The sequence below is a fragment of the Notolabrus celidotus genome, chromosome 13, assembly GCF_009762535.1.
Source record: "Notolabrus celidotus isolate fNotCel1 chromosome 13, fNotCel1.pri, whole genome shotgun sequence".
NCBI classification, from domain to species: domain Eukaryota; kingdom Metazoa; phylum Chordata; class Actinopteri; order Labriformes; family Labridae; genus Notolabrus; species Notolabrus celidotus.
In genome coordinates, this window is record NC_048284.1 from 6,248,033 (window position 1) to 6,273,447 (window position 25,415).

Here is a 25,415-nt window from a genome sequence, read left to right on the forward strand (position 1 = left end):
ATGCGGGTGCACAAATCTTTCCATACATTTGTATTTTGATGCACATATCTGTACCTAAATTCATATTTGGATGCATTCTTTTGTTTTCATTAGTATGTCTTCCTTACATCTTTCTTTAAATTTGAATCTTATGTTTATGGTTACACTTTTTGTTGGAGCGACTGCAACACCCAAATCTCATCTCTGAGGATTAATGAAGTATTTCAGATTCTAATTCTCAATAGCATTACATCTCATAATAACCTTGGCACCATTGGCCCAAACTGTATAAGTGTGTCCCATATACAGAGGCTCCAGTCCTCGTCGCAATGGTCACTGGTTCCACTTCTGGCCTTGACCTTGTCTTCCCTCACTCTCCACTCCCCACATTTCCTATCTCTCATCATCTGTCCTTTCTAATAAAGGTGCAAATGCCCCAAAATGTGACTTTAAAAAAAATCGCACAGTAATGTAGAGTTTGATAATGCACCGTAGGTCCAAACAAGGCAGGATTCCCTCCATAATAATAACTAGGTTCAGAGATACTTCATATTTTTGTTGATAACAATATACAGCAATTTCTAAATGCCAACTTCAGTTCACTAATATACCCCAGCTTACATCTTATTTTCCACACCCATTTCACAAAAACCATCAAAATGCTCACTAATTTTCTGACAATCTAAGTTAGAAGGTGGTCAGTAAATCTTCATCAATTTTCAAATTCACATATTGCTGTTTATAAAAAAGGGCTTACTTTGAAATTTGTAAATTTAACAGAGAATAAGCTGCCAATTTGGCTGGGACAATCTGAAAAGTATTGAAATTTACACATTTGAATTTCAATGCTCATAAAGTGCTTGTATTTACCAAAATATCAATTTCATAAGGGATTAATTGCTGAGGTCTGAAGGGGGTTCAGGGGTTATTTAGTCTTAAGTTGTAAAATGTTTGTTTCCTCTTGCTGCTGGTTCACAGAACAACTGTGTGGTGTGCAGTCAAACAAGGGATCCAATGCAGGTTTTAAGATGTATTAAACAAAATCAGGTATCAGCTCAATGCTGTCAGAGATGTGGACGTGGATGATTTTTGTTATGTACAAACAAAAGGAAAAAAGAAAATATTACATATCTAAATAAACAATGTCACTTAGTGATAATGATAAAGATAATTCAGAAATAAGGTTTACACCTACATCAATAATGCATTCACTTCAGGAAATCCTCTGAAACCACATGGCACAAACAATTGAACAAAGGGATCACTGGCACATGCCAGGTTTGGAGGAAAAAAGGGGCGACAAAGGCCTGGGTGCAGGCTTTTATTGTGTTGGGATGTGGCTTTGTTTACCAGGTGTGGCCTGGTGAGCTATCATGCAGGTGGAGTGGAGACTTGTGATTTAACATAAGTCATGAGCCTATGTTTATTGATAATATCCCCCTTTACAATATCACACAGGGATGGGAGATTCACAGATAAATTAATGACAATGATAACTTTTGTGGAAGTTTGGAACAGCTAGGATTCTTTTCCATTTTATATACAGAGGATCAATTTGAACAACTAAGGGAAGTAGTTTTTCTCCAATAAAAGAAAACAAAAATAAGAAGACAGGTGAAGATCTGTTAATAAGAGAAAACAAAACAACAACAATAATAATAATTATTATCATAGTAAATTGAAATGACAATAGTGAAATAACAAAAATGTTAAAATGTAATAAATACATACATAAATGGAATATAAAAAAGAACAACAAACGAACAGACTTAAAAAGAATGAACACCACATGTAATAAAATAAAACTAAACCCAGAACATGGTCCTCCCTGAATCCAGATCCAGCTAGGATTATGATGCAACATTAGTAGAAATAGGCCTACCAAAGATATGGATGATAATACGGGGTACTGATATGAGCATTACAGCACGTTTAATATAACATTAAATTATAATAAGTAAAGTAAAAGATAATTTAAAGCAAACGCTGATGTGGTGTAATTACACTTTTATTCCACCAGGGGGAGCTGTAGATTTCCCAGGGTGGTAGTTTCTGTAGCAGCAGACGGAAGTGAAGCCGCAGCGTAAACATGGCTGACAGTGGAGACACAGGTGAGTTTGAGAGAGTAACAGCTGGACTTTTTGCTTGTTTTCAGATATTTTATCAACCTTTTCTGTAAGCCCTCTGTGAACACGTCTTCCTCTTATTATCAGAGTCTTCTGGGCTTTAAGTCTGGCTTGTATCAATGTTATTCTCCAGAATGCTAATGTTGCTAGTCGAGCAGATCATCGGAACCAGTGCGCCAGACAGAGGCTTGACATCACGTAGTCATTGCATCATCTTTTATAGTAGTTTTTTTAATAAACAGAAAAAGAAATACATTTATTATAAGTCATGTATGTGCCGAGGAGATGATGTCAGCCCAGTGGGTTTTAGACTGGGTTCGTTAGCATGATGCAAATCCAGCCAGTCTAGTGTCATATGTTCCGCTGACAGCATCACCTTCACTAAGGGACTGATTCCTTAACTGAAGGGCTGATTCCTTCACAGAAGGGCTGATTCCTTCACAGAAGGACTGATTCCTTCACTAAAGGGCTGATTCCTTCACAGAAGGACTGATTCCTTCACTAAAGGGCTGATTCCTTCACAGAAGGACTGATTCCTTCATAAAGGGCTGATTCCATCACTGAAGGGCTGATTCCTTCACAGAAGGGCTGATTCCATCACTAAAGGGCTGATTCCTTCACTGAAGGGCTGATACCTTCATAAAGGGCTGATTCCATCACTAAAGGGCTGATTCCTTCACAGAAGGGCTGATTCCTTCACAGAAGGGCTGATTCCTTCACTAAAGGGCTGATTCCTTCACAGAAGGACTGATTCCTTCACTAAAGGGCTGATTCAATCACTAAAGGGCTGATTCCTTCACTGAAGGGCTGATTCCTTCACTAAAGGGCTGATTCCTCCTTAAAGGCTGGTCCTGTCTGTATTACATGTTAGTAAAGGTGAGGAAGAAGTGTGCAATAAACTGATGTAATAATTTGGTCTCTGTTTGTTTTTTTACAGAATGCAAGGATGGTATTTCACGAGCCAAGGTTAGTTATTTTTTCTCTCAAGATGTGACAGTCTCACCTATGATTTCATTGTTAATTATTTATTTTATTCTTTTTTATTTTATTTGCAATTTATTTTATTGTTTTCATTTTTATTTTATTTGATCCTTATATATTTTATTTGTAATTTATATTATTTAAAAACATTTATTTTTGTTTTTTGTTTTTATTTTATTCATTTTTATTCAAATTATTTTTGTATATTTGATTTGTAATTTATTTTATTTTATTTACTTTTGCTTTATTTTGGTTTAAGATTTAATTATTTTATTCATTTTTATTTTATTTGTGATTTTTTTTATTGTTTTCATTTTTGTTTTATTTGATACTTATATATTTTATTTGTAATTTATATTATTTAAAACAAATCTTTCTGTTTTCAATATTTTAGTTTATTCATTTTTATTCTATTGGTTTTATGTATATATTATATTTGTAATTAATTGAATTTGTTGTTATTTTATTTTGCTTTAAGATTTGATTTGATTTATTTATTATTTAATTTTTTTACTTGAGTTTTATCAATTTTAGAAGTATATTTTAAAATAATTTCATGTCTCTTAAATATATTATATATCTCTTGATTTTTCCTTGTGTGGTTTTATGACCTGCTCATTTTATTTTGCTGCCCGTGTAAAGCACGTCATAACAGCAGCATTCAGGATAACAACACACTAAACCCCTTTATCAAGCTTAATGAGCCTTATTTTTTACAAACGAATTATGGTCATAAAACATCAGATTTCCACTTATTAAAAGTAAAAAGGATGAATCCTAAAGTTTTTAGTGATGAGTTGTACAAGTAATGCCCATCACAGAGCTTCCCTCTTGCTGAATATCTGGCAGGCTGTCACCTAACTGACCTTACAATTAAACTTTAATGGATAGCTTCTGTTTAAATACACGTGCATGATCATACTTTTGAATATGTGAGAGTAAGTGTAAGATTATTTCAGCCTTTTTTGTGGCTGTTCATGAAGTATATTCTCACATGAATAATCATGGTGTTTATTCAGTTTGTTATTATTTGACGTAACACTTGATACCATTTTTTCATTTTTAGACTGAAGGCAAAGAGCTGACCAAAGAGGAGAAACAGCGGCTGAGGAAAGAGAAGAAAAATCAGAAGAAAAACAAAGAGAAGAAAGAAGAAAAGGCTTCTCAGGAAGGAGGGAAAGAAAAGAAGCATGTCAGTTCAGAGTCTCCAGCCTCCCAACCCACAACACAACCCCCAACACAAAAAGGTTGGTATCATAGAAACACGGTGAGCTGGTACCTGCATTCTTCTCTAGCTGTGATTCATTACTGTAATAACTCTGACCTCCTCTCAGCTCCTCCAGCAGTGCCTGCTCCAGTTCCTGTGCCTGCGTCAGAAAGCCCCGCCCCGGCAGACAAGCCCGCTAAGAGTAAAGCAGAGTTAAAAGCTGAGAGGAGAGCTCGGCAGGAGTCTGAGAGGGCGTCCAAACAGGGCAAGAAGGGAGATGCCGGACCGCAGGCTGCTACGGGGAAACCTAAAGCCCCGCCCAGTGAGCTGCAGCCAGGTAACGTGAGATCATCAGCATCGTACAGACAATCTTTAAAGATCTGAAGAAGAAGGAAGTGTAAAACATACAAACATTATACAAAGTGATATATGTGGCAGAGAAAGTGACACTCTATGTTTGCTTCCAGTGGTGAAGAGGCTTCCAGAACATGTCCAGGCTGACAACCCCGAGGTTTTAAGGAAAGTGGCGAAGAAATTGGAAAGACAACAGGTGAGACGCTTTGAGTGTCATCTCTAAAATCTGTGGGGAAGCTGTGAGTGTGATTCAGCTGGACCTGACACAACACACACAGGCTGCAAGTCAAACTTTGTGAGCACCTTATGCTGTCAGATTTTAGTTTCACTCTTGAACAAAACACCGATGCATCTCAGCAAATAAGAATATCATGAAAATGTCAAAAATGTCCATTAAGCCAGTGAAGAGAGGGAATTGTGGGAAAGTTTTGAGTGTTTAAATTTACATACTTTTCAGAAGTTGGACACCTCTGTATTTTAAATCTTTTTTTTTTTTATCAATCTTAGGAAATATTCTGATCATTTTTAGACATTTGATTTCTGATTCCCATGAGTTATAAGGCTTTAAAATGTCAACAAAAAATGACTTAAAATATTCTATATGCAGTGAATATAGAAAATATGAAAGTTTACCTTTTCAAAATAAAATTTGAAAAATATATTTACATTTTTTCATAGTATTCTAGTTCATTAATAATTCATAGTTGTGGTTAAAACTAATTAATTCAGTGAATTACTTTAGAAAAATCACTGCGGTTCTTACATACACTACCAGTCAAAAGTTTGGAAACACCTTCTCATTCAACAGTATTTATTTAAATTATTTGAAACACATTATTTAATGAACAAAAGAATGTTAAACAAAGCAGAATATGTTTTATATTTGAGATTCTGTAAAGTAGCCCCCTTTTGCCTTTATGACAGCTTTGCACACTCTTGGTATTCTCTCAGTCTGCTTCATGAAGTGGTCTCCTGGACTGGTTTCTAATTAACATGAGCCTTGTCAAGAGTTCATTTGTAGAATGACTTGCCTTCTTAATGTGTTTGAGACCATCAGTTCAGAGGTAGGGTTAGTAGTACACAATGGATAGCCCTATTTGACTAGTGCAAAACCAGATTATTTCATAGTTTTGATGTCTTCAGTATTAATCTACAATGTTGCAAATAATTAAAATAAATAAAAACCATTGAATGAGAAGGTGTGTCCAAACTTCAGCAGCATACATGAGGCTCAAAAGCATCTCTGCATCAAGTGGTGATTGCAGCAGATGTGTTTTAACCAAACTAAGAAGGCATCAGGTCTAGAGATTGGATTAGGGGTACTCTGTTTTAGCTGTTTGTAATTCAACAACAATAGTAAATATCTTGTTGGAAGAAAATACAAGAAAGGAATGAAGGCATGCTGAGTGCGTCTAGAATAACACAAACTAATATGGGATTGCTTGAATCTTTATGTTTAATCATGCACCTTGTCTGAATTTAGGGACAGGTCATCCACATGTCCTCAACCCGAGTGTGTTCTGTCCCTGCAGCCTCACTAGCTGTGAATCTCTTCTGCACATGCTCACGCTTCATGTTTCTTTCAGACACCAGGGTGCAAAGCTGCTGCAGAGGAGATCAAGGTCTAACTCTCCTAAATGTGTGCCACCAAAACATGTCTGCTTTTTGTGTTTGTGTACTTTTAACTGAAGATGAAACACCTCAAAAGTGGAGGATTGAAACTTCTTGTTGGGTCCTCTCAGAAAGAGATGGTGTGTGGTTTTGGAGTGTGTTCAGTTGTAGATCTGAGCTGATGCTGTGCCGGTTGAAGGTTGATCTGTTTGTGTTTGGAGAGATTTATAAACAACAGTAAAACATCTCTATGACCGTGTGTGGAAACTTTCTGTTTTCCTGTACATTACTAGAAATAGATGCACTGACATTTTTCTACCTGCTGTGTTTCAGATCCCTCTCCGGTTAGACTACGGCTACAAAGTCAGCCTGTTCTCTCACCTCCACCAGTACAGCCGCAAAGCTCCTCTCACGCAGCAGCTTGGGTAAACAAGTATAGTGTGTTTGTCTTGGCTTGTTTGAGTCTGATGGTGTAGCTCCTTCACACTGATACTAAATGTCATGTGTGCCTCTCTGTTGCAGCATTCCCTCCACAGTGATTCATCCCGCTATCGTGCAGCTGGGTCTCCAGTATTCACAGGGAATTGTTGCAGGGTCCAACGCTCGCTCTGTTGCCCTGCTTCATGCCTTCAAACAGGTACAGAGCTCACACTGCAGCATGAGGGCTTTATGATCACAGTGTCCTCTCTCTCCTTTAAGAGACTCCGTAGAAGACTCTGGGAGACTGGTCCAATGCATACTGCAGATTTAACTCTTGTTCACATGCTGCATACTGAATTTTGGCCAAATCAGTACGTACTGCTAGTATAGTTGGCAGTTTTGAAAACAGCCAGTCTTAAGTTAAGATAAGATACTCCTTTATTCGTCCCACAACGGGGGAAATTCATAGAGCTACAGCAGCAAACAAAAAGGTGTACAGCGCAAGAATTTCAACAGGAATATATATAGAACAGAAATGTTCATCAGAGACGACAGCTTGGCCATAATTCTCCTGTCAGCCACCACCTTCACAGGGTCCAGGACTGAGCTGGCCTTCTTCACCAGTTAGTTCAGTCTCGCTCTCCTGTATCCTGTCCGCCCACAGCAGGTGAAATCCTTCCAATGTGGCGTTCGTGTCCAGTGTTAGCTCTGTTAGCATGGTGCTACTCTGGTGCTGGGTTAGCTCGTCCACCTCATCGTAGACAGATCCCACAGTCCCCATAGCGGTGGGTGGAAGGACAGGTCGACGCCGTCCCTTCTAACTTGCACCTCAATACCAGCATGTCGTCCCCGCCTCCTTCTCCTCAGCTCGCAGGGAACATCGAGCCTAGTATGGTTTAGCATCAACATGCTATGGGCTGCTAACAGCTGATCTCGTATGTAAACAATGTTACCATGGATACACGCAGGATCTCCGTCATCATCTTAATGTTGAGGAGGACCCTGATTATGAGGCATCCCTGTCTGATAAGAATGAGACACAATTTCAGAAATCACACCCTCATATGTTAATTATTTCATCATGGACAAGTTTATCTTATCTACCTCCAACTCAACTGTGAAAAATCTGACCTCATAATCATCGGCCCCAAATCCCTCACCACAACCACCAACAACTTCAACCTCCCCATCGACAATGCTTCCCTCACTCCGTCCCCACATGTTCACAACCTCAGTATCATTTTGGACTCCCACCTCACTCTGGAACAGCACATCAAGCACATCACCAAAACCGCCTTCTTCCACCTTAAAAATATCGCCTGTCTTCGGCCATCTCTCTCCTTTTCCACTGCTGAAACCCTGATCCACGCCTTTATCACTTCCAGACTCGACTACTGTAACAGCATCTTCTATGGCCTTCCTTCAAAACAACTCAACAAACTACAATACATCCAGAACTCTGCCACCCGCCTGCTCACCCACACCCGCTCCCGTGACCATATCACCCCTGTCCTCCAAAACCTCCACTGGCTCCCTATTAGACAGCGCATACATTTCAAAATCCTCCTTCTCACCCACAAAGCCCTCCATAACCAGGCCCCCTCTTACCTCACCGACCTGCTCCATCACCACACCCCCTCCCGTAACCTCCGATCCTCCAACGCCCACCTCCTCTCCCTACCACCTGACACCAAGCACCGAACCTTGGGGGACAGAGCTTTCTCTGTCGTCGCCCCCACCCTCTGGAACGCCTTACCACTTAACATTAGAACCTGACCCAACCCGTCCACCTTCAAATCACTCACCAAAACCCACCTGTTTAGAATTGCTTTTAACGTATGATTGCTTTTAAATGTATTTTATTCATGATTTTATTATTCTGTTGTTTTATATGATGTTTTTATCCTATGTGCAGCGTCTTTGAGTTTTTAGAAAAGCGCTTTATAAATGAAATGTATTATTATTATTATTATTATTATTATTATTATTATTATTATTATCATCTTAACTTTAAACTAAAGTTAGAGTTGTGTTTCTCTCCTCAGGTAATAAGGGACTACACCACACCTCCAAATGAAGAGCTGTCAAGAGACTTGGTCAACAAACTGAAACCTTACATCAGGTACAAAAATCAGGTCTCCAATGTTAGCCATGTATCATCTCTAGTTCACTGTGTCCTCGTACTTTGCTGGATATTTCTACTTCCTGCTGTCCTAATCAGTCACTTGATAGATTTGGGAGGTTAATCTTTAATTTGATGTTGTAACACATAAACTGATTCCACTTGTTTTTGTCCTTCTTGCAGTTTTTTGAACCAATGTCGCCCTCTCTCAGCCAGCATGGGTAATGCAATCAAATACATCAAGAAAGAGATCTCTAATATTCCCAGTCAGTGCAAAGAAGAAGAGGTATGTGTGAACAGATAACTTATTCTATTCAATAAGTAAAAGTAACTGATTTTTTTAAATGCTCATCTGCATCCTGTTGCATTCTCTTTTTCTCTGTTAAGGCGAAAAGCAAACTGCAGGACTGTATCGAGTGCTACATTAATGAGAAGATCGTCCTTGCTGCTAAAGCGATCGCCAAGTACTCCATAGAAAAGATCAGCAATGGGGACGTCATCCTCGTTTACGGATGGTAAGACATGAAAAAGTCAAGTCTCAATCTCACATCTGTTGTTTTCAGTTTCAGATATGTGTGTCTGTGTCTCATGTCAAATAAATGCAACACATGCATTTACTGTAACCCTCTCTTCCCACTTTCTCTTCCCCTTTTCTTGCCTCCCACCTTCCTTCCGCTTTCTTATACTCTGACTCCACCCGCTCTCATTTTCTTCTTCCATCCCCGTCCGCTCAGCTCGTCGCTGGTCAACCACATCCTGTGCGAGGCCTTCGAGAAGGAGAGGAAGTTCCGCGTGATCGTGGTGGACAGCAGACCTCGGCTGGAGGGCCGGGAGGCTCTGAGGCGTCTGGTCCAGAAAGGCATCAGCTGCACCTACGTCCTTATCTCAGCTGTGTCCTACATCCTTCCAGAGGTGAGTAAGAGGAGTTGTGTTGCAGCCAAAGACTTCTGTATGTTTTAAACGTTGTAATAATGCCTTCAATGTGGACCTTGTAGGTATCGAAGGTGTTCCTTGGTGCTCACGCTCTGCTGGCCAACGGATACGTCATGTCTCGTGTGGGGACGTCACAGATCGCTCTCGTGGCCAAAGCCTTTAATGTGCCTGTGCTGGTGTGTTGTGAGACTTACAAGTTTTGTGAGCGGGTGCAGACAGACTCCTTTGTGTCCAATGAACTAGGTAAGAAAGAATAGAACTTTTACATAATTTATCTTAATATGTAATTATTTGAATAAATGTTTAAACTTCATCCGCTCTCTCCAGATGATCCCGACGACCTCATTGTGACCCGGAAAGGGAAAACCCAGCTGGAGCACTGGCAGCAGGAGCCCTCTCTCGGCCTGCTGAACCTGGTGTACGACGTGACGCCGCCTGATTTTGTGGACCTTGTCATCACAGATCTGGGGATGATCCCCTGCACTTCGGTCCCTGTGGTGCTGCGAGTCAAGAACGTGGACCAGTGAACGACCTCCCGCCTGAACCCGGAGACTGTTTTTGTGTTTCCACGGAGGAGAACGTGCGCTTCAAAAATGCCCGCACACGACACAAAATAATCGTGCTTTTAGCATGCAATAAATATCTATCTGAAATGGCATACGCTTTTTAAACCGAGTCCATGTGTGTTTGAATGGGTGGGATTCCATGAGGACAGAGTTTTATTTATTGAAGGAGGGTAGTTTTAATATGAAGAGGGCTTCTTGTCTTCAAAAATAGGTTGTTTTTTTTAAATTGAGCATGCATCTCAGAAACTAATCCCTACTCACACGAGCTGCAGATGCATAAGCTCTTTTCCTCACCTGTTGAATGTTACAATGTTACAATGTTAGAATGTCACAATGTCATTTAGCAGAAGCTTTTATCCAAATCGACGTACATATGTGAACAAGAACAACGCAAGCAAAGATCTAGACAAGAGGAAACAAGATCAGTAAGAGTGACTAAGTGCTTCAAGTCATCAACAATTAACATCACCACAATAATGACCAAAGTACCAAGTGCTGGGTCACTCAAGAGCTGAACACAGATTCCCAGAGTAGAGCAGGACAGTGTGAGTCAACTGTAGCTGGAAGACATGATCTGCCACTGGGGACAACAGTGGAGAACAGTCTAGCTAAGTGCATAGTGCTTCCTAAAGAGCTGGGTCTTTAGCTGTCTTTTGAAAGTAGAGAGGGACTCTGCAGATCGAATGGAGTTGGCCAATTCATTCCATCATTTAGGGGCAACAGAAGAGAAGAGTCGAGCTAGTGATTTTGAGGCCTTGTGTGTTGGAAGCACTTTTGAGGCGCTTCTCAGAGGCTGAGCGTAGCGGGCGAGAAGGGCAGTAGACCGTGATGAGGGGTTCCAGGTAAACTGGAGCGGTTTGGTTACTGCTTTGTTAGTCATGATTATAGTTTTGTATCTGATGCGAGCTGCAACTGGAAGCCAGTGTAGCGAAATGAGCAGAGGAGTGACATGAGCTGTCTTAAGCTGGTTGAAGACCAGACGTGCTGCTGCTGCGTTCTGGATCATTTGCAGAGGTTTAACTGTGCATGCAGGGAGGCCTGCCAGTAGAGAGTTGCAGTAGTCTATGCGTGACATTACAAGAGCCTGAACCATGAGCTGTGTCGCGTGTTCTGTCAGGTAGGGTCTGATCCTCTTGATGTTATAGACGGCAAAACGTCAGGACCGAGTAATGGAGGCAACATGAACCCTGAATGCGATAAAAAAAAGTGTAAGACAGCTTATTTGGCAAAAGAGCTCAAAGATCATTTATTGTCATGTCCAAAACAATCAACAGCAGATACCCGCATGCTTTAAATTTCAGTTTGGCACAATCAGAACACGAGAGAGAAAACAAGACTTCAAAAAGCAGCATTTCATCAAATAGGAGTGTCAGTAGTTGAAGCATCAGTTATTGTTATTATTCAGTTTACTGGTTCATTACAGAGATGCATATGTCAAGATGAATCTCAAGCAAAGCGACGTGTGTTTGTGTTACATATTGAATCCCAGCAGGAAGCATCAAAACCTGCACGTCAACATGAGGACGTTTTCCAGTTTGGTGATGATGGATGAAGGATACAGCGAGGCAGAGTGTGGAAAGAAGGTGAAACGTGCATTAAATTGTAACAGCAGGCGACAACTTCATGTGTTTAAATAACTTAAAAATGGACTAATTAAAATCGGACTCAGATTTTCAGTGGTTCTCATCATGATTCACTGGTTATGGATTTGCTTTGATGGAAGTTTGTCATGCTGTAAACACTGCCAAACTACTGATTTCCTTCCGATGAACACATTAAGCTTCATTGAGTGGACTTCAGTTTGGCGCAGTGAACAAATATTAAGAATTCTCTAAAAACAACCTTTTTCACTGGATTTGAAAATCTTTAAATCAACAGCAGCATTACTGCAAATAAATTTAAACAACTTAAAACTCTGAGGATTCATTCATTTCCCTTCTAAAACTGCGCAGTCATTCTGATTGTCCCTGGATAAAATGTTGCCACTCCTCACAAGGAGTAAAATAAAAGTGATGTACCCCATGATGTGTCAGTTTTCCCTTTTAGAACAGTCAGTTTCAGCTCAGTCGATCATTGCAGATTAAAAAGTCAGCTGCGGTCCAGCAGCCTCAGAGTGGCTTGACCTTCCGCCTCTGGGTGACCCATAAGACGAGAGAGAGGACAACTGTGGACGCTCCGAGAGGCACGAACACCTGGAGGGACGGGAACTCCCCCTGTTGATGAGGAAAAAGAAAACTAAAGATGTAAGACCAACACTAACGAACTAAACTAAGAGATACAGTCTATCATAAAGTGATTAAGCTGACCTCTCTGAGACACTTGTATCCATGGTATTTGTCAGCACAGCTGCACTCGAAGAAGCCAGGACCATTGGGACCACAAAGGGAGTTCTCTGGGCATTCGATGGCTGTGGATTGTCAACAGTTACGAGATAAACAGATGTCACATATTACAGCAAGGCCACTGGAATTAAGATTCATGTCGCAATGGAAACTCACACAGCTGTCCGGTCTGATTGCACAAATCTCTCTGGCCTTCACAAACACGGTTTCCCTCTTTGGCCTCGACCTTTTCCCAGGAAGCGTTGCCTCCAGGACAAGATATCACTGGTGGTAGAATCCTACGGTGAGAAAAAGTTTGATTTAAGGGAAACTGAACTCACTTCATGAGCAGCTGTGTTAGTTGTGTTGTTTTAACTTGACTTACAGTTGATTGAGCTGAATAAATCCTTGAAACACTGCGTCACTGATGTTGACCATGGGGTTCAGTGAGAGGTCTCTGTGAAGCAAGACATTGAGTCAAGACTTTTAGAAAAGAGATTGTTCCATCAAATTATTAATTCTACAAAATATACACACTGGAATTATGAACTCATATTTTCAGCCATATTTCTTTTTTTTCATTATAAGTTCAGTCTGAGAATTTTGGTCCTTTCCAGTGAGGTTGTTGGGCTGTGTCTGACAAACTAGTACATATACAATGATGCCTACAGTGCCAACACCTTACCCATTATTTTTACATTATCATAACACACACTGTCATGTCAATATCACACACAGTCACACCAATTTTACTGTGCTTACATTATCAGTGCCTTTGAGGCATTCTGCAGATCCTCCACTTGAGTCAGTGAACAATTGGACAGATCCAAACTGCAAAACAAAATAAAAACAACATGAGAAAATGTAACGAAAAGTAGGCCTTGTCTGTTTCCTTGTCAGTATCAACTTTATAATGTGTTATAAAAGAATCACATTTGTGTTGGTGTACATTGATATATATATGTTTTTATTTATCCTGACATTTTATTTGGTGAATCTTAATCTTATCATAGTTTGTTGTTCACATCATATACTGTATGTGTAATGTGCAGTCACAACCAAAATTAAGAATATGGAGTTATTATGGAGTCTTTCTGGTTCAGTGAAGATCAAAGCTAATTAAACTTAAAATTTGAAATGAGTTTGAACACTTTATTGCAATTTACAAAATCTGAAAAAATATAATAAATAACGCTAGTATAATTAAAAAAAAATACAGTTTAACAATCAATGTTGTTTGATAAAAATGAAAAAACCTTGGAATCAAATTTTTAGAAATATGTTTGAATGACAGGTGAAACCAATATCATTTTTATCCATTGAAATATTTTTTATCTGGTCAAAAATAATTTTGTTTTGTTAGTGACACATTTTGGTTAAATAAAAATGGTCAGAAACTCTATAAAAATATATACATATTTAAAGTTTAATGAAAAAAATACATTTCTTTGAGGGCATTTTTAATCCTGACTCTGGCACATAAAAATGTAATCTTTAGATTTACGACGCGCCTTGAAGGCATCATTGAAGTCCTACCCAATGATGTGTTCAGGGCCACTTGTGTTATTGCCGAGGCAGCATCGCCCCTGGATCCGACCAGCGGAGGCACAAAACTGTCCCACTGTCCCAGAGACATTGAGGACAGACCCACCACAGAGCTCACATACCTGCGATCAGAAAAACCACAACAGGTTCAAGTAAACAACAACATTCCCAGCACAGGTTGTAAACACACACATCAAAACAAAGTCTTCTGTGGACACTGTTTGATTTACATACTGAGGTAAACACTACAGCACTTAGGTTGACATATTAAAGGCTTACCTGCGGCTCAGTCTGCTGAAAACTTTCGTAAAAACAGAGACTAAAGATCAAAATAAGCACCACAGGTTTCAGCTGGCTGCACCCAGCTTTCATTTTCATCGACTGAAGTCATATGATCCAGCTGAGGCGGACACGTGACCGGAAGTCGCTCCAACACTTTATTATCCAGATGTCGGTCCTAACTCAATTCTGCGCTGCGATTACGCATAAATTCAATATGGGGCATTTAATTATATATTATCGTGTTTGTAATGAAGAGAATACTAAACAACAATTGTTTTTGATGTGTCATTATATCTGAAAATGATCAATTTAGCTAATAAACATACGCCTGAGTGTTTAAATGTTTTATGGAAAAAATAGTCGAGCATTTTTTTGTTTTTTAACCATAGACTGTATAAAATAGTTTTTAACACATTTTATGCAGTAAATAAAAATGGGGTTCAAAGTAAGCAGTCTGAATCATCCTTTTTTTTCCTAATATTGACCAAATATATTATTCTTAACAGTTTTATTTATCTATTTATTATCTAGTTAAATTTTGTGTCACTTTTATTCTACTTTATTTATTTATTTATTTTAAGTATAGCATCTTGTTTTTTTTAATGGTTTAATATTTTAGTGTTTTATTATCTTAGAAATGTATTTTATTTTGGTGTTTTTAATTTCTTATTTTACCTCCAGTGTTTCCTCATTAAGATATCATGAGAGCGTTTCCTCAGTTTGTTCAGCAACTTCTTTTTTTATTTTCTATTTATTTATTTCATTTGTATTGTTTTTATTACTATTTATATGCATATATTGTGTTCTTAACCTTAGGGTTGTGGGGTGGGTTTGGGGTCGGGGCTAGGGGTGGGATCTTTTTCTTAATTTATTCTATTCTAAGTTGTTTTTATGTACAGCACTTTCTGTTACAATGCCATTGTGTGAAAAGCGCTTTATAAATAAAGTCTGATTGACTGATTGGAAATGTAAACGCATTTTTTCCTTGCTCATGAATTTTGACTACGCTTTCACTGACACATTGGGTTGTACCAAAACAGGGGGTAGCTCCATTCTCGAATTATTTTATGACATACTAATAAATTATAAAAAATAATGTGTGCGGCGTGTTGTTAAAATTCAATTACATTACAATTACATTTGGTTACGTGACCGGAAGTCGCTCCAACACTTAATATCCAGATGTCCTAACTCAGTTCTGCGCATAAATTCAATATTGAGCATTTATTTAAATATGATCGTGTTTGTAATGAAGAGAATAATCAACAACAATTGTTTTAGATGTGTAATTAGTGGTGTAAGTATCTGCAAATGATTAATTTAGCTGGCAATCACGATCCTGAGTGTTTAAATGTTTTATGGAAAAAAATAGTTCAGCTTTTTTTTTTGTTTTCTAACACATTTTATACAATAAATAAAAATGTGTTTCAAAATAAACAGTCTAAATCACCTTTTTTTCCTAATATTGACGATGAATATTTAATTTTAACTACGCTTTCACTGACACATCGGGTCGTACCAAAACAGGGGGGTGGCTCCAAGCGCTATAATTTTATTACAGACTTAGAATTGATAAAACAATGTGTGCGACGTATTGTTAAAATTCCATTTTTTACTTTTGGTTATAATGTGGAGAAAATTCGCGTTTAATTAGCCTTCTGTGGTGAAAGTTGTCAATTATTTAGACTCAGCCACCCCCGCTTAAAAACGACATGGTTCAGCCCACAGGGATTGTTGCAATGCTTCTAGATAGGATCCACTGAACACAGAAAGGCTTCACGGCGCTGCTGCATCTCCCTCTCTCTCTGTCATTTCTATCACATTTTATCCTCCTTCACTTTATATCCGTCTACAGCAAACTTAGGAGGCAGTAAAAACCAAGCAGAGTCGACACAAGTGCGTTTGTCTCCTCTTTTATCTCGAAAGGTTTGCCAACGGCTCTGCGACGCTGTGTTGTTTGAACCAACTGCCCGTTTTTATCCGTCAAACTTCACCTGGTGACTCTAATGGAGGAAGTTATCTGTGAACTCTGAGACTCTAAAAAGACAGTAGGTGGATTTAAGTTGTCACATTTTACTCCAAAGTGTGCGAAAAGGAGGTTTTTAAACGCCTGGAAGTGAAGGTGTAATTAATTGACACTTGCAAACATGGCTGCTGCTGCGGGGACGGCAGTCAGAAAAGTTTGACACACTGACGTGGGAGAAGTTTGATGTGAAGTTGGTTCATGAGTTCATCTGGCAGATTGTAAAGTCGTCACTCAGCCTGGCACCGCTTTCCCCGGACTGACAACCCCAGTGGATGAACCGTGTGAGAGCCCCCTCCTCCTCCACCTCCTCCTCCTCTTCCTCCTCCTCCGACAGTCACTGCAGTGGTGGACTTTGTGGACAAACTGTGGTGTCTTCGTCTCCAAGGACCTCTCGTCGTGTCTCCAGCTAAAATGCATTTTTCCATCCCTGAAACGGAGGTTCGATCGGGGGAGAATGGATCAACTTATGTGGTGAGCATCCTAATGTGTTTTTCTTTCACCTGCTGAACGTGAATGCATCACGCTTCTCTGTGTTTACCTTTTTTTTAATAGTGCTGCCTGGTGCATTTAAAACCCAGCCACACCTTCACTTAACACCAGGGGCGTCAAAGTCATTATCAGTCTAGGGGCCACATACAGCACAAGTTGATCTGAAGTGGGCTGGAGCAGCAAAATCACAACATAATAACCTATAAATAACAACAACTCTGAATGTTTCCCTTTGTTTTTTAGTGCAAAAAAGTACAAGAACATTCTGAAAATGTTCACATTTAATGAACTACCTTTCTACAAAAACAGCTGTTGTATTTTTCTCTATGATGAGTCTCAAAGTGGGGCTGAAAATGTTACTCTGTAAGCCCTGAAACCTGCTGCGAACACACAGGTTACCCATTCACCTGACACAGAGTGAAATGTTTACATCAAAAGAACAGAGATATAATATAATAATGAAGAAGGTAAAGTTGATTATTCTGGACCCCTCCAGCATAAACAGTTTGCTTGCTGGACAGTGTTGTATGCCGGTGTGTAGAGCTAGTGTTAATGGTTAGTGGATCATCTTATAGTGCTCTAAAAAGTCTCTATGAATCTCAACCGGTTTATGCAAACAGAAAGTAATCTATTTTCTCACTTTGAGAAAAAAAGCGCTGTTCAGGTTCTGGTTCACTCCGTCAGCACTGATTTTATGCAACCCCCAGAGGACAAATTTGAAATTGTAGTTACTTTTATTGAAAAATTGCAGTAAGTGTCTTCTCTGTAATTTTTTCACTTTGCAAAGTCGTTCCATGGGCCAGATTAGAACGTCTGGCCGCATGTTTGACACCCCTGACTTACACCATAACACGCACATTTCTAACACATGCAGGTTACAAAGAGTATGCAAAAAGCACACTTTATAAAGCTTCAACCTGGTTAAACATTACATCCAGCATGATCTGTATCTGGTGGTTATGTCGCTGCCACTGTTGTTGTCTCACCAAATCGTATTTACAGCAAAAGCCAACCAACACAGTCCCTTTTGTTCTAAAGGTTTGAGTCAGCACTTTAATTCTCCCTCAGATTTGCCACCATAATATTACAATCCTCCTTTCTATTTAGAGAGAAATACAGCCAGCACTGATTTAACTCTATTGTTTAGTTCTCTAAGCAACTGTTAAAACAACAGTCCTAAAATACAGCAGCCAGCAATCATTTGTGGCTCCATCATCATACTTTGTTTTTATACAGCAGTCTGACTTGTTGTCAGTTTGTCTTGTTTGTCTTTTTCAAGTTCATTCATTGTTTTAAGTGTTTTTTTTTTTTTTTGCCTTTTCTATTCCCATTGTGTTTAAACTTGCTAAACCTTGCCTTGTAAGATGGCCCTGAAGGTTAACATTTCATGACTGTCATAAAAATGTTTCAGTGAATGTCAAAAGCATTTCACTGAATAAAAAATATATTTCATGAGACATAAAAATATTCAACAGAATGAGATACCTTTACACAAAACGTAAAAATATATATATTTTAAAGTTTATGAATTTTAATATTTCATGAAATATAAACATTTTTAAAAATATCAAAACAATATTAAAATTAAAAGCGAAAAACATGTACAAAAAAGTAAAACATTTAACAGAATTAAAAAAATATGTCACTAAATTTAAAAATGTTAAAATTTAAAGCATACAAACAAAAATATTAAATCAAAACACAACAAATTAAAGAAGGAAAATAAATGTTCCACAGACCATTGAAATATTTCATAAAACATATGAAAATATTTCACAAAATGAAATAATATTTCATTAAAAGTGAAAAGAAATGTACAAAAAAAACTAAAGTGTATGATCAAAACACAAAACATTTTACAGAGTGAATACAATATAACACTAATTATTTAAATATTTCATAAACATGACAAAAAAAAATCACAAAATATTAAAATATTTCATGAAAAATAAAAATGTATAGACATTTTTTAAGGAAATATTAAAAACCTTTCACAAAATACAAAAATATTGTCCGAAGCGAAAGATTAAAGACAAGAGAGATTTATTTGAAATACAAAACATTAAAAAATTCCCACAAAAAAATATATATATATAATAGAACGATTTGTAAAATATTTTCAGTTTTGTAATTAAAAAAAAAAAAATGTTTTTTTGCTTTCCAATCAACATTTATAGATTTTGCTGGGCGGAAATACTTTTGTTTTAGATTTATGCTGTCTGCGTTCACTGAAATATTTTTTCTGATCTTGTAATGTTTGTGCAGTTGACCTTCGAGGCCACTGTAGCCTTGGCACAGAGAGGATGATTCATGGTGGCTGTTTTTTTATTGAAGCATCATAAACAATCTGTATGCTTATGGAGAAGTGGAGACCGATCTCACACACACACACACACACACACACACACACACACACACACACACACACACACACACACACACACACACACACACACACACACACACACACACACACATGAGGACGTTTGTCTGAGGCAGTATGTTTAAAGAATCACAAACAACTCTCCCGTCTTGTTCCTCTTGATGTTTCAGATGCCCGCTCTAGTGCGAGTGCGTCTCTATTAACATGCCCCATCCATGCTCACAAGTCATTACGTTGCTAGGTAACAGCTTGGTTTCATTTTTCCTGTTAGCTCTGAATACCATGTGAACAAACAATAAAACAAATACTCATCTTGGAGGCCATTAGATGTTTTGATGAAGAACACTGTTGGTCTCATATTCACCAGATGCTTTGAAATAACATCTGCAGCATCTGACTTCCATGTGGAAGCACAATGGAAGTCTTAATGGGACTATTTTCTATCTTGACTCCATATGCTCCAGAGATGAGGAAATGTCTCATGAGATTAGCAGCACACTAGTTCACTCTGTTGAAGTCGTGATAATGTCTTTGTTTTAATTTGTTTCTGATGTAATGCAGGTTAACTGTGCACACCTGTCTTGCAGATGTGAGGTGAATTGTCTCAGAGTATTTCAGGTGTCATCTCTGGCTTCCCTCCACTTGGCTGAGCACGCTCTCTCGTCTGTGCTGCAGTGAGAACTTTAAAGCACCGGGTTTCCACCTCTATGCCTGGCAGTCGTGTGACTGTCATTGTGACCTTCCTGTACCCGGCCAACAGGAAGGGACTTTGCTTGATTGTAATGCTGAGAGATGGGGCTGTGTACCTTGGAACCAGTAGGCCACAGAATCTGCAGAGTTTGCACAGGGCCTTTTAGAATAACAAGGTTTGCAGTTTTTTTTTTCCTTTTTAAATATGGTGCCGATCCTGTGCAAGCAGAGACAAATCAAGTGCTCAATCCCACTTCCTCTTGTCTAGTAGACTTGCAGCTTCCTCTCTGCTTCACATGATATTTACTGTAATGTTCCTGACTGTTTGTGGGTGTGCTGAAGAGAGGGAGAAGTTGGTGCCACTGTAAGTGATAGTGACTCATTGACTTTGGAGGAGGAACATGTTGGGACATAGAAACAAGAAAGTTCATCTGTTTCAGTTTATAGTTTAAAGGCCTGCAGCCTGTTGCAGCAGCTGTGCAGAAGTTGAGTCCTAAGTTAGGGAGTAAAGTCCTCACTAAACCAGGTGTTGAAACTAGTTATCTGGTAACTTAAGTTGTGTCATTGTTTGGTTGCACCACAGAGACGTAGGGTTCATAGACTGTACAAATAATGGACGTAGTATCTGCGCTGTTTTGAAGCAAATCGTCGACGGGTGCCATATTGGAAATGCTGAACTCAACCTAACTTCTGTCAAGCTAGTGTGAGGTAAAGAGGCGGGCTTTGAGCCTCCTCACCAACAGCTACAGTGTTCCCGCCTGTCAGTCAGGACAGCTGTGCCTCTCATAATAAAAAACTTGTAATCTTAATAGTTGAAATTGCAGTGTTATGAAAAATTCACCCCCCGTACAGTGTGTGTCGATAGAGAAATGAGTTATCCAGACTACTCTTGTTTTTTGTACCAGGCTGTAAACATGTTTATTTCTGCTGTAAAGATCTGCTTTTTTGAATTGGTGTGTATGTGGTTTCCGGTATTTCCAGAGCCAGCCTCTAGTGGACACTGGAGGAACTTCAGTTTTTAACACACCGCATTGGCTTCATTGGAGGTTGCCGCTTAGTTCATGTGTTAGCTTTAATGAAGTGGTATCACTTGTAGCGGCTACAAAGAGCCAATAGCCGTTGAGAGGCTGAGGTTGGGCCTAGTAACTTGTCTGACCCACTAACGCAAAAAATCTCTGATGTACAAAAAATATGTTTATCCTTTTATTAGCGAAAAAAGATAATCAACTCATGATAAAGTGCACAAAACTGATGATTGAAGTTATCACAGTGATCAAAGAAAACAGTGGCCAACAAAAAATATGGCGACCCAGCTCACCCTCTCTCTCCAACTACAAACAAAAGGAAACAGATGGCTTAAATGAGTGGAATTTCCCTTCCCCTAACATATGACCCACTATTTACCTCATCAATGTGACAACACAATGTCACCATGCGATATACAAACAATAAACCTCGAAAGTAGACTCAAAAAACACCTTTTAAATCATTCATTCATTCATGGCTCCTACATTTTTTAAAAGTAGACGGGTTGGAGAGCATCAGACAAGGTCACTTTAAAAAAAATTTACACAACATTCCCAGTTCATATGCATGTAGAAACCTGTGAGACCGTCTGTGCACGAGGTGCAGTTTGGAGATGATAGTCATGTCATGAGATAAGCTCTCCGTGGAGTGAGGTGTGTCAAGTTCAAATGAACCTGCTTCTGATTTTAGAAGAGATGACAACCAAGTCCCATACCTGTGTTATTTAAAGGGTTTTGTAGGACGTGTGCTGAAAGAGTGAGAAACGCTGAGAAACCAAGCTCCTTTTTATGACCTCTGTGAAGAAGAATAAGGGTCTTAAGGTTCCATCTACATGTAGTATTTGATTCCCTCTCAGAAAGGCAGATTCAGCATTTATGATAGATTACAAGAGAATACTCTCATGATAGATCACAATATCTTATTAAATGAAGAATACATAATGCCCCTAAAAGATAAAGTGATGGATGAATGTCATTAGGAGTCATGATGTATCGCTGCGGTCAGTCAATCAGTCATCATGTCTCACCCTTAATGTACACATGGATACAAAATGATGCTTCTCTGAATGTGTTTTATTTGACTTAATCTCATCCAACGCACATCCGAGTATGTGAAAGGAAGGAGAATAAATACACACATCACATGTGGGTGCATGCGGAAAACGTTCAGTGTTGTAAAGAGAAACGCCTCCACATCAGTTCAAAGTTCAAATGATCTTAAATACACAATGTTTGGATCCCAAGCAGACATTTGTAAAGTAGTAACTCATATGTTGTAAATGTAGTCCAAAGTCATGTCTTTGTAATCCCCAAATCTCTTGATTTACTGTCATACATGAGGAAAGAAGCAACAAAGCCTTAAATGTAAGAACCAGCTAACATCTGGCTTTTATGCTTCACAAACGACCAACATGAATAATTATAGCTTTATAAAGTAAAAGGAAGATGAGATTTTTTTAGACATTCTCCATTATATTTTGTATGAAGGTTGTTAGTGTGGTCATAAGCATTTCACATGTTTTAAAGCTACAGTGCGCAGTTTTTAGCTGCACTTAGCAGAACATATTTGGTAGAAGTGGAATATAATATTGATAAGTATGTTTGAATTAGTGTATAATCACCTCGATATAACACTCAATTTGTTTTTGTTAACTCAGAGTGAGCATTTTTTATCTACATAAGGAGTGGGTCCACTTCAATGGAGGCTGCCATGTTTCTGCAGCAGCACAGAACGGACAAACTAGTAACATATGAGTTTGTAGCCGTCCAAAATGCACTGGAAGATGAAGAAGAAGAGAGCGCTTGTTGTTGTTGTAAATTTTTGAAGGTAAAAACTTGACAGAGGATTATAATTCTCATGAGTCACAGGAGCTTCTTCTCCTTGAAGGCCACCGTTGCCTCACCAGTTGGCGGGGTGAGCATGGGAGCGCTCCAGTCTAGAATCTGACTGCTAGACATCGCTAAATATTCCCATTTCTACACACTGTACCTTTAAGAAACGTTGGTCTAAATTGTATCCGACAACATCTTAGTAACTTTATACCAAAAAACAAAATGTAAGACGGTTTTAAAGAGATTGACACGTACAGAACTGCTCTGATAATACAGAAATAAAATCTGTCATACCGTCACGCTACTCCGTCAAGATTGTGTTTGACTTGTACTAAAAGTTTGCACGTCTTTTCTCTGTGATTCATTTCTTTCTTTATGCAAACCAATCTTATTTCTTCTAAGTCCATTTAATCAGGATTACTTACGTTTTGCACAATATGCTTGTTTCCCTGTGAATACCATGTTGTATAGTTTAATCTCAAGACTGTTGTAATAGCCTTGGAAGCTGAATTTAAACAGCCTTTCCTTCATAGAGAGAACATACACAATCGTTTCTTTTTATCCTGCAGAATAAGCTTTAAGTTTGTCACACTGTGTTCAGATACTTTTAGTTTTTTAGTTTCAACCATTGACTTTATATAGAATGGACAACGTGCCTTCATTTCAACCTGATTGTGAGATGTCAAGCCAAAAAATACCACCTCACTAAGTGCTGACATATTGGGCTGGTGCAGCCACCGCATGCACAAAAGTCACCTCTGGTAGAGCCACAGGGCGTTTCAATAAACAGTCTGACATTCTAACCATTAGGTGACTCTTGCTCTACTTAAAGGCAGCTGTGGTTATGAATGACCCGTTGCCCGTTTTGACTTCAGGAAGTTCTGCTTGCTAATAAGTTAATAAGTGAGCTTATAACTTTTATAGAGGGAACATAGTCGCTGCTAAACTAAACTGGCATTAAGAATTTTTCGATCTCTACCATAGACAATGAAAAATGGACGTAGTATCTGTGACATCACCTAACCTGCCTGAAGCACAGTTTTGAAGCCGATCGTTGGTGGGTGCCATATTGGAAATGCTGAACTCAACTTAACTATGTTCAAGCTAGTGTGTGGTAAAGAGGCGAAATGAGCTACTCAGACCTAGACGTTTTTTTGAACCAGGCTGTAAACATGTTTATTATTGCTGCAAAGATCGTCTTCTTTGAATGGGTGTGTATGTGGTTTCCGGTGTTACTGCAGCCAGCCTCAAGTGGACGCTTGATGAACTGCAGTTTTCAGCAACTTCCTCATGGGCTTCATATTTTCAGACTGCAGTTTGCTGCTTGACCTATACCGATTGTGGAGCTACACTGATTTTGATGTACTTCATTTGGGATAATAGCACCATTGTTAGCTAAATGAAGTCGCATCCTCCAACAAATTGAGAAAATTAATCTTAAACATGCTCTTCTGTACTTTTGAAATACTTGATTCTGATTGGTCAATATGCCCTGGCAGCAGTCTGTTATTTCTCAACAGAACACTGTGCCTATGGATGCAGCTCTAATAATAGACCCTGGTCTGGAAACTCAAGCTTTGAGATATCTGTGGGTCATTTCAGTGTGGATATTTCAACTTGACTTAAAAGATCTACAGTATAAGGTGAAATTAATGTGTCATGTTCGTAGATCATTCTGGCAGTTCTTGTTTTTTTTACCATCACCTCTTTGTTTCATTCTTTTTGTAGCTGTGTAAGTCAAAATTTATTCTACCTGCAACATCTGAAAGAGGAAGTATTTACAGTCTGAATTTAAATGAGGTTTGGAGTGAGGATAGAGAAAACATGGAGGATCATTGTGGTTATATTAAGGGGAAATCACCTTGCTGAACTGTGCCTGAGCTGAACTGCTCACATCCGTTAAAAAAAAGAAAGAAAAATAAGTTGTATTTTTTGTTTTGTCTAAAAGAGTTCAGATATTCTGCATACTCACTCTTCCTCTTCCTGCCTGGATCCTGTCGACATGAGCATCTTTCAGTTCAATCACCGGCCTCTTCCTCCCAACGTCTCTCTCTCCTCTTTTACCCTCCAGAAGTTAAACTGCCTTTGTTTTTCTGTTTACTAGAAAAGTGGATCCTCAGAGGCGTCACCAGTGTGGTCCTAGGCCTGAGGGGGTTTTTATTTTAAGACTCTAAACGTCCGTTGAAGGAGATTAAAGCACCGACAGTTTTTGCTTTGACACCCAAAAAGGAAATCTCTTAGCCAAGCAAACAGCGGCCCTTCCTCTTATCGCTGGTTTGAACTGTACACAACCTGGTGACTGTTGCTTCCTATGAAAGGAACCAGGAAGTATAATTATGATCAGGGCCTTGAGTCAGTAAAAAGTCATCAACGTCAAGCTGATCTCACAGCATGAGCCTTTAGTCAAGCCGTTTTCAACTTTGACTCCTCTGAACAGATTTTGTGTTTACTTTTTTCTGAGTCATCATTTTCAAACATTTCCTCTCAAACTGAAGACAGTGGTGTTGTTTATATCGGCAGTG

At 38.8% G+C, this 25,415-nt stretch overlaps 3 protein-coding genes across 4 annotated transcripts in view; 2 read left to right on the forward strand and 1 right to left on the reverse strand.

Annotated features, from left to right (window-relative positions):
• Positions 1 to 1,985: 1,985 nt before the first annotated feature.
• Positions 1,986 to 10,404, forward strand: eif2b4 (eukaryotic translation initiation factor 2B, subunit 4 delta). The gene is made up of 13 exons (XM_034698973.1): positions 1,986 to 2,090; positions 3,043 to 3,071; positions 4,153 to 4,333; positions 4,421 to 4,630; positions 4,761 to 4,843; positions 6,592 to 6,683; positions 6,781 to 6,895; positions 8,724 to 8,800; positions 8,984 to 9,086; positions 9,188 to 9,315; positions 9,535 to 9,712; positions 9,796 to 9,976; positions 10,061 to 10,404. The coding sequence occupies exons 1-13, from the start codon at positions 2,069 to 2,071 to the stop codon at positions 10,258 to 10,260; spliced, it is 1,599 nt and encodes a 532-aa protein (XP_034554864.1). The 5' UTR covers positions 1,986 to 2,068; the 3' UTR covers positions 10,261 to 10,404.
• Positions 10,405 to 11,517: 1,113 nt separating this feature from the next.
• On the reverse strand, positions 11,518 to 14,579 carry atraid (all-trans retinoic acid-induced differentiation factor). Of its 2 annotated transcripts, none has more exons than XM_034698987.1 (7): positions 14,445 to 14,579; positions 14,157 to 14,287; positions 13,383 to 13,451; positions 13,006 to 13,077; positions 12,798 to 12,919; positions 12,606 to 12,706; positions 11,518 to 12,512 (listed from the first exon to the last, which is right to left on the reverse strand). In XM_034698987.1, the coding sequence occupies exons 1-7, from the start codon at positions 14,541 to 14,543 to the stop codon at positions 12,408 to 12,410; spliced, it is 699 nt and encodes a 232-aa protein (XP_034554878.1). In that variant the 5' UTR covers positions 14,544 to 14,579; the 3' UTR covers positions 11,518 to 12,407. The 2 variants fall into 2 exon arrangements, with proteins under 2 accessions (XP_034554878.1, XP_034554879.1); XM_034698988.1 differs by having other exon boundaries at positions 14,132 to 14,287; positions 14,445 to 14,560.
• Positions 14,580 to 16,191: 1,612 nt separating this feature from the next.
• The window catches only part of snx17 (sorting nexin 17), a 40,619-nt gene continuing 31,395 nt past the window's right edge, over positions 16,192 to 25,415 (forward strand). The window contains exon 1 of the mRNA XM_034698976.1: positions 16,192 to 16,944. Coding sequence (XP_034554867.1) covers positions 16,885 to 16,944 — 60 coding nt within the window. The 5' untranslated portion in view covers positions 16,192 to 16,884. The remainder of the gene's footprint in view (positions 16,945 to 25,415) is intronic.